Source organism: Lathyrus oleraceus, chromosome 5, assembly GCF_024323335.1.
Source record: "Lathyrus oleraceus cultivar Zhongwan6 chromosome 5, CAAS_Psat_ZW6_1.0, whole genome shotgun sequence".
NCBI lineage: Eukaryota > Viridiplantae > Streptophyta > Magnoliopsida > Fabales > Fabaceae > Lathyrus > Lathyrus oleraceus.
In genome coordinates this window covers 87,648,303-87,668,511 of record NC_066583.1, presented here as the reverse complement: position 1 = coordinate 87,668,511, position 20,209 = coordinate 87,648,303, and the positions used below count along the sequence as shown (strand labels likewise).

Sequence of the window (20,209 nt, the reverse complement as noted above, 5' to 3'; positions counted from 1 at the left end):
GGAACATCGTAAGGTACAATGTACTTAAGTAGAATACGAAATATGGTAAGGTACCACGCGCTTAAGTGATTTTGGCATATTATAAGATATGGGCCACATACACTTAAGTGGGCTTTTTAGCCTGCGACCCACACAAGTGGTTCTATAAATAGAACACTTGTGCAGAAGTATTTGTGCAATTGCAATTTTGTTTTTCTCTCTCTCTCTCTCTCACACACACACTTAAAGCCTTCATTCGTAGCAGCTAGTATTGAGATTGAAGGAATCCGTTCGTGTGGACTGAGTAGAGGCGTTGTTATCGTTCAACGTTCGTGATCGCTCCGTAGATCTGCATCAAAGGTTTCAATTGCCACAAGAGGTAACGATTCTCTCACTGATCATGCCCATTCGTAAGGATCACTAAAGGAGAAAATTTTAAATTCCGCTGCGTTTTGGATCACCCTTCTCCTTCAATTGTGTCACTCTCATTCTTTTCGTATTTGTTTCTTCGAGGTAGAAGTCTTGGGTGCGATCACACTTTATTATAATCAAGGTGTTGCTAGAGAGGTTTTGCGTAAAATATCCTTCATCAGAACTCACCTTCATGAGATGAAAGAGAGTGGAAACGTCGAAAAATGTTCTCCATGATCGACACCAACGATCTTACAAAGATCAACGTAGTTTTCAAAAGAGGTGGTAAACCTAAATTTGATGGTGAACTAGAGTATTGTTTGAACTTTAGTGATCTGATTCGATGATAAAGGTACATACAAAAACTCTAACATCCAAGTCAATGACGTTTGAAAGTAATAAGTATTTATAGTCGAAATAATATGTATTTAATTATATAAGATCTTATTTAAATTATTATATTTAGACCTCTAGAACATTCTTTTTTTCCTATATTTATCTTGAACGATAAATATTATTCCTTTTTAATTTTATCGCTTCTTAAAACATTTGGATATTTTATCATTCAAATCATTTTTTTTGTTAGACTTTTATAAAGTGGACTGTTTTCTATACATTCTCATCCATTCAAATCACTTTATAATGACACTTTTAAGTTACTTAAAAAATATGAATTAATACCTATTTGATATAATTTTATTAGATGTTTTATAAAAAATTTATTTGATGTACACACATTAATCTCTTGTCAATCTACTATGGACTTGGATCATCTCTTTCTCTTTTTCTCACCATTCTTCTCCTTCTCTTTTTCTCATCATTCTTCTCCTTCTCTTTTTCTCACCATTCTTCTCCTTCTTCTCTATCTCTTTTAATCTCACTCTTTCTCTTCATTATAAATTTACTCTTGCTTTAGAGAGAGATAGAGAAGAGGAAGAAGAATGAAGGATCCAAAGTCATATACCACTCATTCCAACCTATTTTTCTCTTTGTTTTTTTTACACAATTTATTTATTGATTTTAAATTTTACTAATAGCTAGCAAATATGTATAATGAAAGTGTCACAAGTCTACGTGGGTCCCTGGGGTCCGAAATAGAATGAGAAAGAGCGGAAAAGAGTGAGACCCCACCTTACCACGACACCACCTTGCCTTTAAGCTTTAGTAACTCCTATGAACGACGAATTACTCGAATCTACTCCACCTTCATTCTTCTTCACCGCCACATAATATCCCCACCCCTCTTTCCATTTTTTCCCTTTCTTTTATTCTTATTTATTATTCATTTTTATTTATCATCACAGTTTTATCAAAAAATTATATAAAACCTATCCTCTACTCTACCCTCTCTTCGTCCTTTTCATTTTCACCCAACACAATCGCCACCACTACCATTTTCTCTCTGTCACACACTCTCACAACAGATTCTTCTTTCTCTTACATGACTGTTATTCACCAACGCCAACCCAAGAGATGATGGTCAACGACGACTGGTCCAGAGCGGCCATGAAAGACGACTCGATTCTCGTCGAGTTTCTCATACAGCTAAAACACGGCGTTATCACTAAATCTCAACCCGTGCCGTTTACTTGGGGAAACAAACAACCACGCTCAAGATCGAGGCTAACCGCTTCCGTCTCTCGCTGCGACCGCGCTTTTTCAACCAGATGCAGTCCAACAACACCGCTCTCTTGGAGTGGTGGCGCTTCTCCGTCTCTCACTGCTGATGGTTACGAAGATTCCAGCCGCTACCAAAACCACCACGCCGTCAGATCCAAGGTTCGATTCATTTTTGTCTTCGCCACTATCTATACGAATTTGTGTTCACCTCTCTTCCTCCATCGTTCTCTTCATCTGAAATCTGTTTCTGTTTTTTGACCGAAAAATCTACGAACGCCGCGCAACTCCGCCTTGGAGTGACGATGCTCCGGCGGTTGAAACGGTTTCGTGCGTGTCTGACATTATCGCTTTTGAACTAAGTTTCATTTGGTTTTGACGGTTTTGCCCTCGATCTCTTTATTCACACACCAAAGGCTATTTGCTTTTCTCGTTTTACAATCGCGCATTTCGTTTTCGATTTTCCGCTGACATCGGATGCTGACGGAAAATAAATCTCAATTTTGACATTTTTATTTTCTACACATCTTTAAAAAAAAAATACTGCACTCACTGAAACCGAAACCGTTTAATTTTGATACCTTTCATTTTTTTTTCTTTTTCTTTTTACTTTTTTTTTATGGAGTTCTATTTTATGTTATGATTATGAACTTATGCGTTTCTTTAATCTTCTTCTCCTCATTATTTTTGTATGAAATTCTGGTGACGGAAATGCCCCTGGATGTTGTTGGCATCTAGATTGGCGTGACGTCAGCAAGTGAATTGAAGAGGAAAGATCGTGGTGTTTTGTGCTCATGCTTTGTTTTTACTTACCCATGTCATTCTGTTATTTGACGAAAACACCCTTCCTGGTTCGAAAAAGATTCTGGAAATTATTTTTTTAACTTATAATAATCTTACCGATTCCACCACTCCCGGCCCCTTTGTGTCGATAAACAAAATGGAAAAAAAAATGAGATTCGTTTTTTGTAATATTTAATTATATTAAGTAAGGAGTGTTTTAAAATTGAATTTTGCTTTGAAGAGATCGAGGGTGTTTTTCGTCAATTGATATTACAAATGGTTTGTGGGTCCCTGTGAGTTAAGATAGGGATGGGGTGAAGTGCATAAAGAAGATGAATCCAATGTTTTAGGATTGCTTTGTGACTGCGATTCCTGATAGTAGTTTCTGCAATTTTCATTTGAGACGCGAAAATGCTTCTATGTGTTATTACTATTAGGGATTTTTTTTTAAATTTAAAGATGATACCATTAAAGTGGGATTGTTTTTTTTTTTTTTTTTTTTTGTTATGATAAGAATTTAAGACAGATCCAACAAATTTTAATTTATAATTTCAAAATATTTTTAAATAAATAAATTATAGGGGTTTTATAGATGTACACAGCAACAACCATACTATGTGTTATGAGTAGTAGTTAGACGAGGTATCAGAATCACGGGATTGAAAGTGAAGGATGAGGTGAGGGTAGTTAAAGTTGGTGACTTAAATGGGAAGTTAATTAAAACCCTAAACATTAGGATTTTGTTGGAAGAGACAGACACGCACATAGCAGAATCTACGCCATTGGCCCACTTCAGTCGGCAGCATGCAGCGCGCTGTGCTGATTACCTCATTTTGTTTTTCTATAAGCTTATCCCCAAGAATAAACAAGATAGAAAAATGAAATATATTTAATTTGAAATTGAATGGAATTTGAGATCGAGAGACTATTTAAACTAATGGGATCCAAGTCACGTGAGCATCCCAAATAAAGGTGATCACGTGATATCGCGTGCCTCTATTAACGCCAGCTGGGCTGTCCTATGTGGAATAGTTTATGGCAACTAGAAAGAACAATTAATGGGTGGCTATACGTGGGCCTGAAATGGAGGGTATGGTAGCTTCGTTGTCTTGTCATTCATCTAAGACGTGTCCCAATGTATAAACAGATCGATGTAAGCATGGGTAAATACTAAATAATGTTGAGCAATTGCTTGGTTTTAATTTTTTATTTTATAATATATACTTAAAATATATACTTATAATATAAGTAGCAAACGTCAAAGCTGTTGATCAACTTCTTTGTAGATAGTTTCTCATTTTTAGCTATAATTGTACCTTTCCTTGGGTTATGCTGACTTATTCGGTCTGACTCCACTCCTTTTCTCATTTACTGTTACTATTCAATTTGTATGTTTCTTCTGAGTTTACTTGATCTTCATTCACATATGACTCAGCCAAAGAATTGTCTGTTTTTTGTACTCTTTTAAATTAACTTGGATCCCATTTCTCTCTTTTAATAATGGCATTTTTTTTTCAGGCTACTGCTACAAGTGGATACACAAGCAACTCCGCCTCTACCAAAAGGGGCAGAAAGAAAAAGGTAAAAGCTACTTTGATTCGTTCTAGCTTTCTTTTTCAAAAAATTAGAATACTACTATTCAACTTGCTTAAGAAGTCATTGCTTGTGACCTTTCGACACCTATTGATTTATAAGATTATTAAATTATGATTGTTTTCTCCATTCTTCAGTCTTTTGCAGAGTTGAAGGAAGAGGAGAGCTCCCTGATAAAAGAAAAGATCTATTTAGAAAGGGTAATTTTCTGATCTGGGTTTTTTTTCGGGCATATATTCGGATGTCATGCTTGATTGTTAATATATTGATATTGTTTTGCAGGAGATTGCCACTAAAAATGCAAATTTTGAGGTAATGAGAACTACAAATGAGAGTTTGAAGAGGATGAAGGTAAATTCGAAGTTTCCCTTCATGTGAATAGTTTTGATATATTTTTCTGAGATGTCACGATTGTTTGATACTTATCCCAAATTTTTTACGATCTCAGCTTGGTTTTGGATCAAAATCTCATACCAAGCCAAGTTCAACTTCTGTTGAACTGCGCGGTACGGTTGCTGGTCAACCCCACCAGAGAATAGTATCCTCTGAGATCCATGACACTCGAGACAATACTCATCCACAAGCATCAGAATCTAGGTCAAACAGGATTGAGTCAACCGTGGAAAGTTTTTTCATGATACCAGATCTAAATATGATGCCATCTGATGATGGTATGAGTTGAAAGCAGGACTCTTGGAACAATATTACGCCAAAGTGAAATTGGTGAAACCACTTCCAACAATGTACAGGCTTATTAAACAGGCCAATTCAGAGCATTTTAAAGACTCCGTCTAATAGAAACCGATGGATACTATTGTGGATGTGAAACTTTTCTCGATGCAATGCATCTTACCAATTCTTGTGACGGGGAACAAATGGCAGCGGTGAAGGGGAAAATTTTCATGGCTAGGTAAAAGGCTGTAGAGTAGTGATATATACTAGAGTCACAGGTTCTTGGGATTCATGATGTATGATAAGTACCAATGTACCATTCTTTGGTTGGTTAATTCTCTTGGATTGCTTTATAATGTCTTTTAAGTTTATTTACCAATTGCAATAATGATGGGTTCCACCTTCACTCTACAAGTTCATGTATCCTGTCTAATAGAGGTTCTTTCTTGGTTTGAAGAAGTGTTTATTTGAAGCTAATGCCTCCTCTGAAAGCTAGACTTTTTTACCACTTACAATGTAGAGGTGGAAGGCCCTAATACGCCGGATCTGTGGGTTCTATTTGACATATTACACTTTTTAAAGATTTACTTTGGAACGATCTTAAGTCTGTCAAAATCAGAGTGTTAGAAACACTGTAAAACAAGTGTGAGACGTGATTCAAAGTGGGTTCTGCAATGGACTACTGTGATTTTCTTTTAAATTTTTTTAAATAATGTTACCACATTGATAGTCTATATATGATGGATAGCGATATTGAAAGCAGAAGTATATGGTTAATAATTACGAGTTCTATTTTGAAACATATAATACATTTTTTGTTTGCTTTTAAGGATGGTATCTTGAAGTAAATGCCTTACATTCGGTTTAAGAAATTTCGGACAATGTTGAATTGTTAACCGTAGAATTTGTCATGTTTTTAAAAAACAAGTTGGCTGCATAATTGAACAGTTTATTTTGTTGGTATTATTCTATTTTATTTTATAGTGTTCGTGGTTTCTTACTACCTTCTAGGGGTGTTCAAAACCAAACCAACCCAATAAAAAACCGTAAACCAAACTAAACCAAATCGAAACTGCAAAAAACCGTATTTGATTCGGATTTGTTTGGGTCATTTTTTAATAAAACCGCACGGTTTGGTTTTGTTTGCGGTTTGTATCTTGCAAATCGAACTAAACCAAACCAAACCGCATTATGTTATAACCCAAACTTCATTTATACCACATCCAACCCAAACCTCAAACCTAGTATGCCTTAAACTTACAATTGCAAACGATTTTCTATTAATCACATTTAGGGTTTAAATTTCAACCTTCTTAAATCTCTCATAATAGTATCACACACTCTTCTCATTTTCTTTTCCATGCAGGTCTCGTATATTCTACTCTAATAAGTCCTCTATTATGTTCTTTCTTTTTTATCTTTTATGTTACTATTTTCTCTTCGAATTACGTTTTTATTGCACTTTTCTTCTCAATCTCGCATCTCTTATGTTCTTTTTTTCATCTTCTCTAATCTCTCATCTCATATGTTTTTTTTATTTTTTATTATAATGTCTTTATTATTATTTTTTGCTACTATTTATATTTATCTTTTATTCCACTTTTGTCTAATCTGATTTTTTGTATATTGAATGAAACGTTTTTGTCTAAATATGATGAATTTTGATGTTATTTAGTAATGTATGAATGACTAAACACAAAGTTATGTCATTATATATAGGAGTATATATGGCTCAATAAAAATATTACAAAAAATCGAACCAATTCAAACCGCATTGATTTGGTTTGATTTTATTTCTAAAATCCAACCAAACCAAACTGAACCGCATGCTTATTTTTCTTGCGGTTCGGGTGTTTTTTATCGGAAAAATCGCCCAAACCGCACCGCGAACATCCCTACTACCTTCCACTTTCAATAGAGCCCAAAAAGTTGTAAATTCTAAGTTTTTTTGTTTATTAGTTTATTATACTTGTGTTCCGGGCCTGTCTTCTAGAAGACAACGACCGAGTGGTGAAACAACAAAATACCGAGATAAGTTTTTTTTTTCATTCAGCAAATAATCTTTCACGCTAATGTTAAGGTTTTAAATTGCGGTTATGCGGTTACGGCCCATGCGGTCACGCAATTGCGGCCGCTGCGGCGTGAAATAATTTTACACATGTCATTTATATAAAAAAATATCAAAATTATTCTAATTATTTATCTTTTCTATATTTATAATTTTATATTAGTTTTAATTTATTTTTAGACTATTTTATTATATTTATGAATAATTTAAAAAAAAATATTAAATTTTGTATTCATGTATTAGTTTTGAAAAGTTTTTAAAACTATTTTTAAGGGTTGGATAACTAAAATTTAACAATTTAAAAAACATTTTAACATTAACATAATTAACTGAATGTAAGATAAGTTTAAATTATTCAAAAATTAATTATCCTAACATTACAATATTATATATTTTTATTTTTATTTGTTTTGACTTAAAATTTAATTTTTACTATCTTTAACCTAAAATTTAATTTTACTATAAAAATTCCTCCATAAAATTTTAATTAAATTTTAAATAAATTAGTTAAAAATGAAATCTTTTATATTTTTTCTTTAAATTAATGCATGAGCATGCACGTCACACGTGGCATACCAGCATCACAAATTTTAAATTAAGCTTTTTCTCGATACAAATTACACACCCACATGACTACACTTTCAAAATTAATAAAATAATTAAAAAGTTTAACTTGTTAAACATGCTTCTTCAGTTCAAGTTCAACAACAACATAGAGTGAGTGAAAACATATCTCTTAAATTGTAAAACAAAAATCATTCTCCGAATTTGTCTTCATCTCTAAAACAATTACTAAACTTCTACAATAAAATGAGTGAAAATAAATTTAAGAACAAATGGCTGTTGCGGCTCGATGCGGTCCGTTGCGGTTGAAATACCGTTATAATGCGTTATTTACTGTTCTGTTGCGGTGGTGATGCGGTTGTTGCGTGTGATTTCAGTTCACACCGCAATTGCGGTATGTTGCCGATGCGTTGCTGACCGCAACCGCAATATTGCGGCCGCATCAGGTGATGCGGTCCGTAATTTCAAACCATGGTCATGCCAACGGTCCAAATTAATCTAATGATTGATTGCATTCCATGATGTTCTACACCTGTTCAATTGTTAACTATTTCTCTAATTTAAAGAGGAAAACACGTCACTTCACATCTATTCAATTTTTTTTCTTCATTTAAACACCACTTTTCACTTTCATTCTGACTTGAGTATTAGTGTGCTAACCTTACAAGTCAACTCCCTCTTCAACGCATCGGAAGTTATGAACCACCGCAACAAACTTTGAAGTCACATTTTTCGATCAACTCTAGCTCCAACACAAAATATTGGCGTGTTCTATGGGAATCAACTTCCGATTCCTACGACTTTCCATGATTAAACGACTCTTGATTAAATTGAATATCCTCTATTAGAAATCTAGATCTCTTTTAATCGTAGTACAAATCTTCATTTTCTAGTTATTTGTGTGAGACTTCATCCTTAATTGTTTTTAACCAATTTATCATTTTATTTTTAACCATTCAATTGAGACTTTCGAAAATTACACTATCTACCCTCGTACCGGAACTCATTGAAAAAGACTTTTGGTATGTTTTTTTTTCAAACCAGAAGACTTCGTGAAAGACATCCGGAACACTGCAAAACGTATACCGGAAGAGTTACTTGAAGAGTTCCGGTTCAATTTTGAAAAAAAAAAGGTTCCAGAACACTTATCATATGTGTTCCGGTTAACAAAGTAACATACACCGGAAGCCTTTTCTAAAGACTTCTGGTGTTCTATTTCTGTGATCCGGAACTCTTCCTTGAAGACTTTCGGTTAACATTTTAAAACTTTTTTGTTTTGACTTTTTCTATTATGCAGGTATGGAAAATCTTTCCCAAATATGTGTACATACTTCTGATGCATTTTTAACCACTCAAAGATTTGGTACACGTGAAGAGGTGATCAGATGGATTAAAGAGGTTGGAATCGATAATACCGTAACCGTTATTATCACTCATTCAGATACTGAAAGAGGCAAGAGAGAGAGAAGTAACAAATTGATATTTGGTTGTGATAAAGGTGGGAAACATAAGGATACTGATAGTGGAATCCAAAGTGCGTCCAAGAAATGTGGATGCCCATTTAAAATTAGGTCGACTCCAGCGAAAGATGGGTCTGGTTGGAAGATTAATGTAAAATGTGGGGTCCATAATTATGGCTTACCAGATAGATTAGAAGGTCATTCCTTTGTTGGTAGGTTGACCACAGATGAGAAGCAACATGTCGCTGATTTGACAAAGAGATATGTACCACCTAGACACATATTGCTTTCCTTGCAAGACCGAGATCCAGAGGATGTCACTCGGATTACGCAAATATAGAAGCATAAGAGTATGATAGAAAAAGAGATAAAAGGTTCTAGAAGTGAGATACAACATTTGTTTAAGCTTATTGAGGATGCATGCTATGTGTATTGGAGTAGAAAAAGGGATGACTCAGAAGTTGTGAGAGATATATTTTGGGTCCATCTTGATTCAGTTAAGTTATTGAGTATTTTTCCTATTGTGTTAGTTATGGATATCACCTACAAGACAAACAAATATAGACAACCTTTGTTTGAAATTGTTGGCATGACATCAACCGAGTTGACTTTTGCTGTCTTATTTGCATATATGGAGTCTGAGAAGACAAATTTTTTTTGTTGGGTATTGGAGAAACTTAAAGAATTATTTGTGAAAAAAGATTTGTGTCCACAAGTGATTTTGACAGATAGAGATCTTGCTTTGATGAAAGCAATTGAAATTGTGTTTCCCAGGTCGATTAATTTGCTATGTAGATTTTACATTAACAAAAACGTTGGTGCAAAATGCAAACAATATGTGGTGAATGACATGCAAAAGACGATAGACATATATGGATGGAAGTTGTTTGGGATAATGATGGGGTTGAGTATGGTCAACGATTGCATCAACTTGAGCAAACATGTGTTGATTATAGTGGATTTATTAATTATGTGAAAGACACATGGTTGACTTCACATAGACAGAGATTTGTTGGAGCATGGATTAATCGAGTGCTACATTTGGGTATCACGACGACTAATCAGTATGTGTTATATTTTCTACTATGTATTTTTTTTATATGTGATATTTTTAATATTTTCAATATGTTATTTTTAGGGTTGAATCTGCTCATTGGAAGTTAAAGCAAATGTTAGGAAACAGTATAGGTGACATGGTCAAATGTTGGGAAGCTATGAATAACAACTTGAGGTTACAACTGGGCAACATTAGAGCTTCTTTTCAAAAAAAATTACGAAGTTGAGCACGCGCACATAAGTCCATTTTATGGTAATTTCCGTGGTTCAGTGTCTTGAGTTGCTTTGAGACGTATTGCTGAAGAGTTATTGAGAGTTGATTATGTTGGAACTAACAGACAAATATATGGTTGTACTCTTAGAACATCTTATGGGTTACCTTGTGCTTGTGAGTTAGGAAGACACACACTAGGTGGTATACCGATACCAATAGATGTTATTCATGTTCATTGGAGGAAACTAACTATGGAAGTTGAGTTAGAGGTAGGTGCAAATGATGGATATGACTTGTGCAATAGATGAATTATGGAAACGGTTTAGGTCATTAGATGTTGTTGGGAAAAGGGCATTAAAGAATGTGAACTTGCATACCCCACAATGACTTCATTGTGTCCACCACCTGAGAAATTAAAAACCAAAGGAGGAGTGAAGAAGAAAGGAAAAAAAATCAGCAGGATATGATGTTTATAGGGACCCTTCGTATCATGAGTATGTTGATAAGGAATCTCAATCTTCACAAAGGCAATCTCAACCATCACCGACTTCAAAGAAGTTAAAATTATCAAAGAAGCAACCACAAATAAAGAAACATTTCACTCTTCAATTTCCTAATCATATTAGGTCATACATTGAAGATGTACTTAATGTCGTATCAGATGGTAATTGTGGATTTAGAGTCATTGCAGCATTGCATGGATATAGTGAGGATGGTTGGTCAATGGTTCGCTGAGACTTGGAGTTGGAAATAATAGACAAGGAAAGATCAACTTTGTATGACAAGTTAATTTGTAATCGGTTGGCAAAAGTGAGAGAATCTTTGATGATAGAATTCTTTGGTTCACAACCATCACAAAAATGGCTGAATCTACCAGATATGGGTTACTTGATAACAAATCGCTATAATGTTGTACTTGTCTGTTTAGGCAATCTGTGCATGACTTTCTTTCCTATGACAAGTTCACATTCACCAAATATCTCCATTTATTGCATTAGTTTTGTTAACCAAAATCATTGGGTTCAGGTACCTATTTTATTTTATATGACTTACTGTTTTAATTATTTTACTTATTTCACTTTATTAAATATATGTTTTAATTATTGTTATCAGGTAAACATGAAAGAGGGGTTTCCGTTGCCACCAGTCACATTAGATTGGAAGAAGTTTCGTTCTCATACATCAACGTCTTGGATGTTAGGATTTGTAGGACGTCTACAACATTGACAATTACTTACACCTATATTAGTATGAATATGTAATCAAAACAAGAATATGTGATCAAAACATGAATATTATATTATGTCTATTTTATTACATTCAGTTCTAAAAGTTAATACATAAATCAATGTGAACGAGAAATATGCAAAACTTCAAATAAATCAGTAAACTGCGGATCTTCCTCTTCTGCATTAACTTGTCTCAGATAATGATGAATCAATGTAGAAACACGAGCCCAATTAGGATCAGATGGTTCTGCTTCGTAAACAGGAACTGACACCTCTCTTGGTTCATCAAGATGGGGCGAGACCAAACGAGGATGCGAAACACAATAATACTACTCCAGGTACCCATCTTCTATATCAGGTGGAGTGGTGGCCAATGTTGTTGGACGGATCACAACAAGAACGCTCTAATGGTAACCAATCCAATCAACATTAATATCATTAGCCATCATACAATCAAGAGGTGGGGATGGAACATACTGCTTGTACCCAAACTGACGTATACATCTATCAGGCAAGTATGGAACAACCGTGTCCCCCCACTTTAAACACCCCCTATACAGACATAACTCATCAAACTGGCGCCATCCTTTATGATCCTCAAATGGACGTCATATGACGTCAGCAGGTGTCAGCTTATCCAAAATAGGTCGCAAATCATCCACCTCATGACTCCTTGCCTATAGGACAATCTCATCGCTCGAGGAAGACCATAATTATCAGTTGGTTTTCAATTCTCTCCTCTTTTTCCAATAGTTGAAAGTACTCGTGAATCCAACACTGTTAAAAACATAATAAACAAAATAAATTAAATTAACATACTTTATAAAATGAATCCAACACTTAATAAACAAAATTAAATTATATACTTGTAGGAGAGTAGGATATCCGCCGAGCTGCTTGCAACTGAACATGGACGTTTCTCCAAGGTATCTGTATAGGGTAACCAATGCAGCTGCTCCCCAACTATATCTTGAACATCTATCTAAGTCCGTAAACAGTAAAAGATATCGTGCCTCGACAAATGTAAAGGTCTTGTCGACAAAAATTATGGAACCCACCAACATCAACAAATATGCTCTAGTCGCATATGCCCATCTAGAAGTAGCTCTATGTTGTACGAACATGTGCCTGTGTCTCTGTAGCAGGGTATTCGTTACCATTAGAGATATTGACTAAAGCCAAGGTAAACCATACAAGTCGAGTCGCCACCGCACTTCTATTTATCCAAAGGAATGGTTAGAAAGTGAACAAAAACCTACAAGTTTTATTGAATCAAAAACTAGTAAAAATGTCAGAGATCTGGGTAAGGGGGTTGGTTATGCAATGGGAAGGTTTTAAGCACCCAAAACATCCTAGGTACTCCTAGGGAGCCCTTTTAATAAGTGTTGTTCTAGTCTAAAGGGTGTAGGTATATCTAAAGTACTATTTACTAAAAGGAAGGTTAAAAGAAAATGACTCGCAAGGATGTCGCATCCACTGCCTACGTATCTCATCTGAGTATGAGAATCAGAGTCTTCATAGCTCGGCTACCTATGGGTTAAAGAGAAGTGTGCTCGGTAAGACGTCGCGCCTTATGCCTACGTATCTCATCTGGAATGAGAATCAGAGCAAAACGTAGTTCGGCTAACTAGGGGTTAAGGATTGCCATCTGAACATGGACTTACGAAAGAGGACACCAACTGTGTCAAAGGAGGGTGTGCAGTGTGTTCAACTTCCTAGCAGTAGGTGTCGCAGCTCGCTGAATCGAGTCTTAGGCAGTTACCTCTTTGCAATAGAACGGACTGACATGCCACAAGATCGGAGACGCACAAAAGGTCTAAAAGTGGGGAAGCTCTGCTCTAGAGTTGTCATGCAATATGGACCTATGTGTTAGGATTTACAAAGGGGAACATTTACCTAATGTTAGCATGCAAAGAATAAGGGAATTCTACCTATGTTATCATACAAAGGGTTCTACCTAATGGGTGCTACCTAAACGGGACAAGAGTCGACGAATGGAGCGCGGAGAGGAGTTACGGATAAGGGTAGATGGCGATGCCGGAGGCAATCGACTTACAGGTAGATGGCGATGCCTGAGGCAATCGACTTACAAGAGGATGGACGAATGCGTGCTGGTTCTGTTAAGTTTTGAAAATGATTACTCGATGTTGGATCGAGCTTTTGATCTTATTTTGAAATGGTTATCGGATGTTCGTTTTAATTCTTGTATTAACAGGTGACTAAAGAAATAAAGAAATAAATATTATACACTTTATGGGAGAGGGGTACATTTGTTATGAATGGGGATTGTTCATGGCAAACAAACAATAAGAATATATGCCTCATACATCATACAAGTAGGCAACAGTTATCAATCAGATCGGATAAATAAACAATATATAATCAAACCAAAGAATCAAATAATGGAGCATTTAAACAATGCATGGGAGTATGAACATGTTAAATAATCAAGCAATAGAAAGCATGAATGAGAGAAACAAGTATAAAAGATAACAGATGAATCAAACAGATGAAAATATGCACACGAAGGGTCCACTGAATAATTTAATCAGGACATGAGGTAAGAACCAAATAAAATCAAGGAAAAAGGCCTCTAATACATGTCATATGAGATGAACGAGGGAGGATCAAAAGATCTCTTCAATTGCCATAAGCAATCCCTAAGTCAAACATTGATCATAAAGAAGTCAACTGAAAATTCAAGTCAACTTAAAAAATAACAAATAAATAGCAAATTAATCAAGAAAATTATAAAAAATTAAACTAAATAAGTTGGGGTCAGGACATCATTATTCCCCAAAAATATTTTAAAAATAATAAAAATTGGCACGTGAATTAATTAAAACAAAACATAGGTCAAACCAAAAGTCAATTAATAAGACTAGGTTAGAAATAAATCAAGAATAAATAGTAAATTAATCAAGAAAACTATGAAAAATTAAACTAAATAAGTTGGGGTCAGGACATCATCATCCCCCAAAAATATTTTAAACATAATGAAAATTGGCATGTGAATTAATTAAAACAAAACATAGGTCAAACCAAAAGTCATTTAATAAGACTAGGTTAGAAATGAATCCAGAATAAATAGTAAATTTATCAAGAAAATTATGAAAAATTAAACTAAATAAAGTGGGGTCAGGACATCATCATCCCCCAAAAATATTTTTAAAATAACAAAAATTGGTACATAAATTAATTAAAATAAAACAGAGGTCAAACCAAAAGTCCACCAACCAAACTAGGTCAAAAATAAATCCAAAATAAATTGAAAATGTGAAATAAAATTCCAAGAAAAGGTCAGGTTGACCATGAGACATTGGTCAACCTTCATCCCAAAAATCAAATGCTAACAATAATTTTAAGTCATAAAAATAAAATCAATAAAAAAAGTGTGTTAAAATGGACCATTTAGAATAAATAATTAAAATAAAATATTAATATTAAAAAAATACGAAAATAAAAATTATATAAAATTAAGTAAAACATTAAGAAAAGTGAAAAATATTTTTGGGTAATTTTATGGACGAAGAAAATATTTTAAATAAGAAAAAGAAATATGAAAATGGAAGGATTAATGGTGATGAACATGGTAAGCAAGCGTAAATATATCAAAACATGGCCACGGAAGAGATGATTACCTAATGGAAAATAGAAGTGGAATGAAATCTGATATATGATGAAGCTTTGCCTCCTTGCCACGAAATTCCAATGCTCCTTTAGGGTTAGGGTTTCAGCTTCTTAAATAGGGTGGATTAGGTGTTCTCATGGGCTTTTTAATAAGTGATTTATCCATAAGAATAAAAGTGTGAAGTGAAGTGTAAAATATTGTTATTTTGGGCCAAGCTTAAGTGAATGGATGTCCAATGCATGGCCAAAAGAGGTAAAAAACGTGACTGGTTTGTGCAGCATGCTTAGAAAATCTGATTGGGCCAGCCAGGCCCAAAATCTGCCTAGAAAATCAAGTCATGATGCCCACTTTAAATGAATGTATCTCTCAAACCATGGATCTAAATGAGATGATTCCAAAAGTATGTGAAAGAGGACATGACAACGTACAATTGTTATGAAGAAAGTATTTTCAAATAATGCCTTGAAGTGCAAGAAAACTGGCCAAGAAGTCTTGACAAATTTTGAAGATTTTGGACTTAGAAATTTTTCTAAGTGTCCTAAAAAAATGTCTCACTTTGATTAAGCATAACTTTCTCAATTCTAATACAAATGGAGCAAACTTTATATCTATAGAAAGCTTGGAACGAGAGGAACAACTTTCATGTTGGAGAAATTTTCAAATGGAGCTTTTATCGTGATGCAAAATGGGCTTAAAGTGAGTGCAACGATCATGAAAACTTGCCCTAAATGGAAAGTCAACCATTTCCAAATTAAGTAACTTTTCCAATTCCTGATTAAATGATGAATCCATGATCCAACCTTGATCAAACTTCACATGTAGGATCCCCTAGGCATGGATTTTGAGATTCCACTCTCAAAATGTTAGGAGTTGACTTTTCTGGCCCCACAGTTGACTTTTCCCAAACTGTCTGATTCCCGATTCCGTTGATCAATTGAAGCACTTATAGCTTAAATAAAGAGCTGATTTTTTGTATGTAGACTCTTGTGGACATATGGAGGGCCATGTAAAAGAGTTTCACCCAAAGAATCAGAAATAAACTAATTTTATACCAAACCCTAGTTTTAGGGCAAAATGATCAGGAACTGATTGCACTGATTGCCAATGGATCTTTCTGTGATAATTGTGAATCTTCCTAGGCCAAGATGCCTCTCTAATCATGACATGGATGAGCTCCTCTACTTCCAACCAAACATTGCCCGTTGCAGGTAGCCCTGAAACCCTAATTTCTGATAAAATCCAGATGAACACTCTGATAGCTTTGAATCCTTCACTGATGAACTGAGGACCATAATAAGATACTTGGACCCCTCCTGAGACCCTTGAGACTTGTATACTTAGAAAATGAAGTCCAATTATCAATCTTGCTTTGTGTAGGCTCCTTCTGTTAAGGAGTGATCGATCAAAACCTGATCTCCATGTCACTAATGCAGTATGCAATGAGTATGACCAAATATGATGCTAATGAAGTGTAAAACATAATCCCATGCTTCCAGGAAAAATGAAGGGTAAATTTTGGGGTATTACAGCTGCCCCTATTCAATCAACTGGAAACCCGAAAGGAAGATAGCAACGACTTTCGCACTTTCGAGGTATCAAGTGATTGAATACGATAAAAGCCCGAAAATTTACACTGAAGTGAAAAAATGAAGTAACAATGCCTGTCAGAATCGGCCAAGAGGTGGTTTTGAAAAAGAATTCGTCTGGTACGGTGAGAGTCGGTCTAAACACCGAAACAAGGAATGTTAGCCTGAATACCAAAATAAATGGTAACATAGAAAAACCCTGGCCTGAATGCCGCTCATCAATCTGAATACTGGAAATGACTTCGATCTGAGCATCAGACGATACTTGATTATCAAACATCGGTCTGAACACCGGGAAACTGGCCTGAATGCCACTTCGGTCTGAATACCGGAAAACTGGCCTGAATGCCACAAGTTGCATCGACCTGGATGTCGGAAACTTCTTCGATCTGAACATCGGAAGATATTAGATTATCAAACATCAGTCTGAACACCGAGAAACTGGCCTGAGTGCCACTTCGGTCTGAATACTGGAAAACTGGCCTGAATGCCACTTCGGTCTGAATACCGGAAAACTGGTCTGAATGCCACTTCGGTCTGAATACCGAAAACTTGGCCTGAATGCCACAAGTTGCATCGACCTGAATGTCGGAAACTTCTTCGATCTGAACCTCGGAAAACTGGCCTGAATGCCACTTCGGTCTGAATACCAGAAACTTTCATGTCTGTTAGCATCGGCAGAAATAGGGAAAATGATAATTGAGGCGGCGCGTGGGCCAACGACCCCTGCTGGGAATAATAAAGATAAGTCATGAACAATATTCAGTCTGAGTACTGGAAACAACTTCTGGCTTATCACTTGGGATACCGAGAATGCCTTATGCTTTACATGCGTATGTTTGAATTTTTCAATGGCATAATGCTCCATGAAAATGGAAATGCTATGCAATTTGGAAGGATGTAATGTAATATGATTCTACATGCAGGGATGCGAAATGCTTGATTAGAGAGAACGCCAAGCTGAGGCAAGGAATTCTGCTGGGGACATGATCACCATCTTCTGGACCCTGGCAATGTTGTTGGAGATGCACAACACAAAGAGCTCTGTAGGGAAATGACCCGTCACATGGTGTTCTGGAAAATAACAAAATACCGAGGCTCTGACTGGGGAGAGAATGGCACTGAAAACTTGTTGCTGAGGAAAGCGACAGTGGTTCTGGCAACCATAATCTGCGAGAGAGACGACTCAGCAGGGGAAGCAAACACCGATACGGTACCGAGATTCTGCTTCAAGGAAAGAGACCATGGGTCTAGCGTCGAGATCATCGATTTGGCATCAAACTCTGAGGAGCAGCCGCTTCTGCTGGGAAGATACAGTCTGGCCCTGTCAACTCCGCTGGGGATATACAGTCAGACACTGTCAACTCCGTTGGGGATATACAATCAGACACTATCAACTCCGCTGGGGATATACAGTCAGACACTGTCAAATCCGCTGGTGAATGTATAATCTGAAACAAATGCTTGGGGAAGTACAACAGTGAGAGCCTGTTGGGGATTGAAGAATCCAACGCTCGGACCAGCTCTGTAGGGATAAGATACCAAATTCCAACTGTTGAGGAAAAACATCCGCGATCATTTGATGGGGACCTTAAGGAAATGTCCCGAGTGTACCTGTTCTGAATAGACGATCCAAAGCACTTAAAATTTACAGCAATTTTCAATGTTTATTAAGCACGTACCTGTAAAGCTCTTATGTTTCATGATGCAATGTTTATCAAAAATTCGGACGTCATTTTTGCAAACATAACAGTAAAATGAAAATGAACACAGAGATGTACTGAATAACATGATTTTATTGATTGAGTGGCCTCTGAATAGGTATTTACATCAGGAAGCAATCCCTGGAAAGAGGTAATTGCACAACAGATAAAAACAGAAATTAATCTAATGGCAATGTGAAATGGATTTCTATCGGGTTCCAATTCTACTATGATTCGCTCGTCTTCAAGATCCTCCAGATGATCAACTTTCTGAAAAAGGTGATTGGACTGTTTCCTATCCTTCGGAAGTTTCCAGTTATCGACACGAGATGATATTCAGAACTACTCAAAACGCAGCCATTCGCTTAATCCCTAACTTTTGCCTGGATCGGCCTTTCGGGTTTTCAATCCACCGGGATACCCATTTTTGCCTAAGTTGCCCTTTCAGGTTTTCAACTTACCGGGTGTACAATCTTTTCATTTTTTAATCCCTAACTTTTTCCCAAACCTTTTTCATTTTCTTGGTTCGCCGGGATGCCCATTTTTTTGCCTGGACTATTCTTTTTATCGTCCAGCGGGTCTATTTTATGCGAAGTATTTTTTAACTGCGTCTGAGTTCATAGGGGAAGTGAAGTTTTCACCATCCATAGTTGCAAGCATTAAGGCTCCACCATCAAAAACCTTGGTGACAATATACGGTCCATCATAGTTAGGAGTCCACTTGCCCCTGTGATCTGTCTGAGGAGGAAGAATCCTTTTCAACACCAAATCTCTGACTTGGAAGCATCGAGGACGCACTTTCTGATCAAAGGCTCTCTTCATCCGACTCTGATACAATTGCCCATGAAAAATGGCTGCCATTCACTTCTCTTCGATAAGACTCAACTCATTGAACCTTGTCTGAATCCATTCAGCTTCGTCTAACTTGACATCGAACATGACTCTTAGAGAAGGAATCTCCACTTCAATAGGTAGGACTGCTTCCATTCCTTACACAAGGGAATAAGGGGTTGTCCCGGTCGATGTACGTACTGAAGTACGGTACCCATGCAAGGCGAAGGGTAACATTTCATGTCAATCTCTGTATGTAACGACCATCTTCTTCACAATCTTCTTTATGTTCTTATTTGCTGCCTCAACAACACCGTTCATCTTAGGACGATAAGGGGAAAAGTTGTGATGTTGAATGTTGAAGTTCTTGCACAACTCTTTCATCATTTTGTTATTGAGATTAGAACAGTTATCAGTAATGATTCTTTCGGGAATCCCATAACGACAAATGATTTCTTTCTTGATGAATCGGGAAACCACATGTCTGGTGACCTTCGCAAATAACGCTGCTTTGACCCACTTGGTGAAATAGTCGATGGCAACAAGGATGAAGCGATGCCCATTGGAAGCAGTCGGCTCAATCTTTCCAATCATATCAATGCCCCATATAGCAAACGGCCACGGCGAAGACATCACATTCAGAGGATTTGGCGGCACATGCACCTTATCAGCATAAATCTGGAATTTATGACACTTCCGAGCATATTTGAAACAATCAGATTCCATGGTCATCCAGTAATAACCCGCTCTCAACAATTTCTTAGCCATTGCATGTCCGCCGGCATGAGTACCAAAGTAGCCTTCATGAACTT

At 36.2% G+C, this 20,209-nt stretch overlaps 1 protein-coding gene across 2 annotated transcripts; it reads left to right on the top strand.

Moving 5' to 3' along the window:
• Positions 1-1,456: 1,456 nt before the first annotated feature.
• Positions 1,457-5,469, top strand: LOC127087748 (uncharacterized). Of its 2 annotated transcripts, none has more exons than XM_051028686.1 (5): positions 1,457-2,169; positions 4,309-4,371; positions 4,521-4,583; positions 4,666-4,734; positions 4,832-5,469. In XM_051028686.1, the coding sequence occupies exons 1-5, from the start codon at positions 1,864-1,866 to the stop codon at positions 5,063-5,065; spliced, it is 735 nt and encodes a 244-aa protein (XP_050884643.1). In that variant the 5' UTR covers positions 1,457-1,863; the 3' UTR covers positions 5,066-5,469. The 2 variants fall into 2 exon arrangements, with proteins under 2 accessions (XP_050884643.1, XP_050884644.1); XM_051028687.1 differs by lacking the exon at positions 1,457-2,169 and adding an exon at positions 4,038-4,134.
• The last annotated feature ends 14,740 nt before the right edge of the window (positions 5,470-20,209 follow it).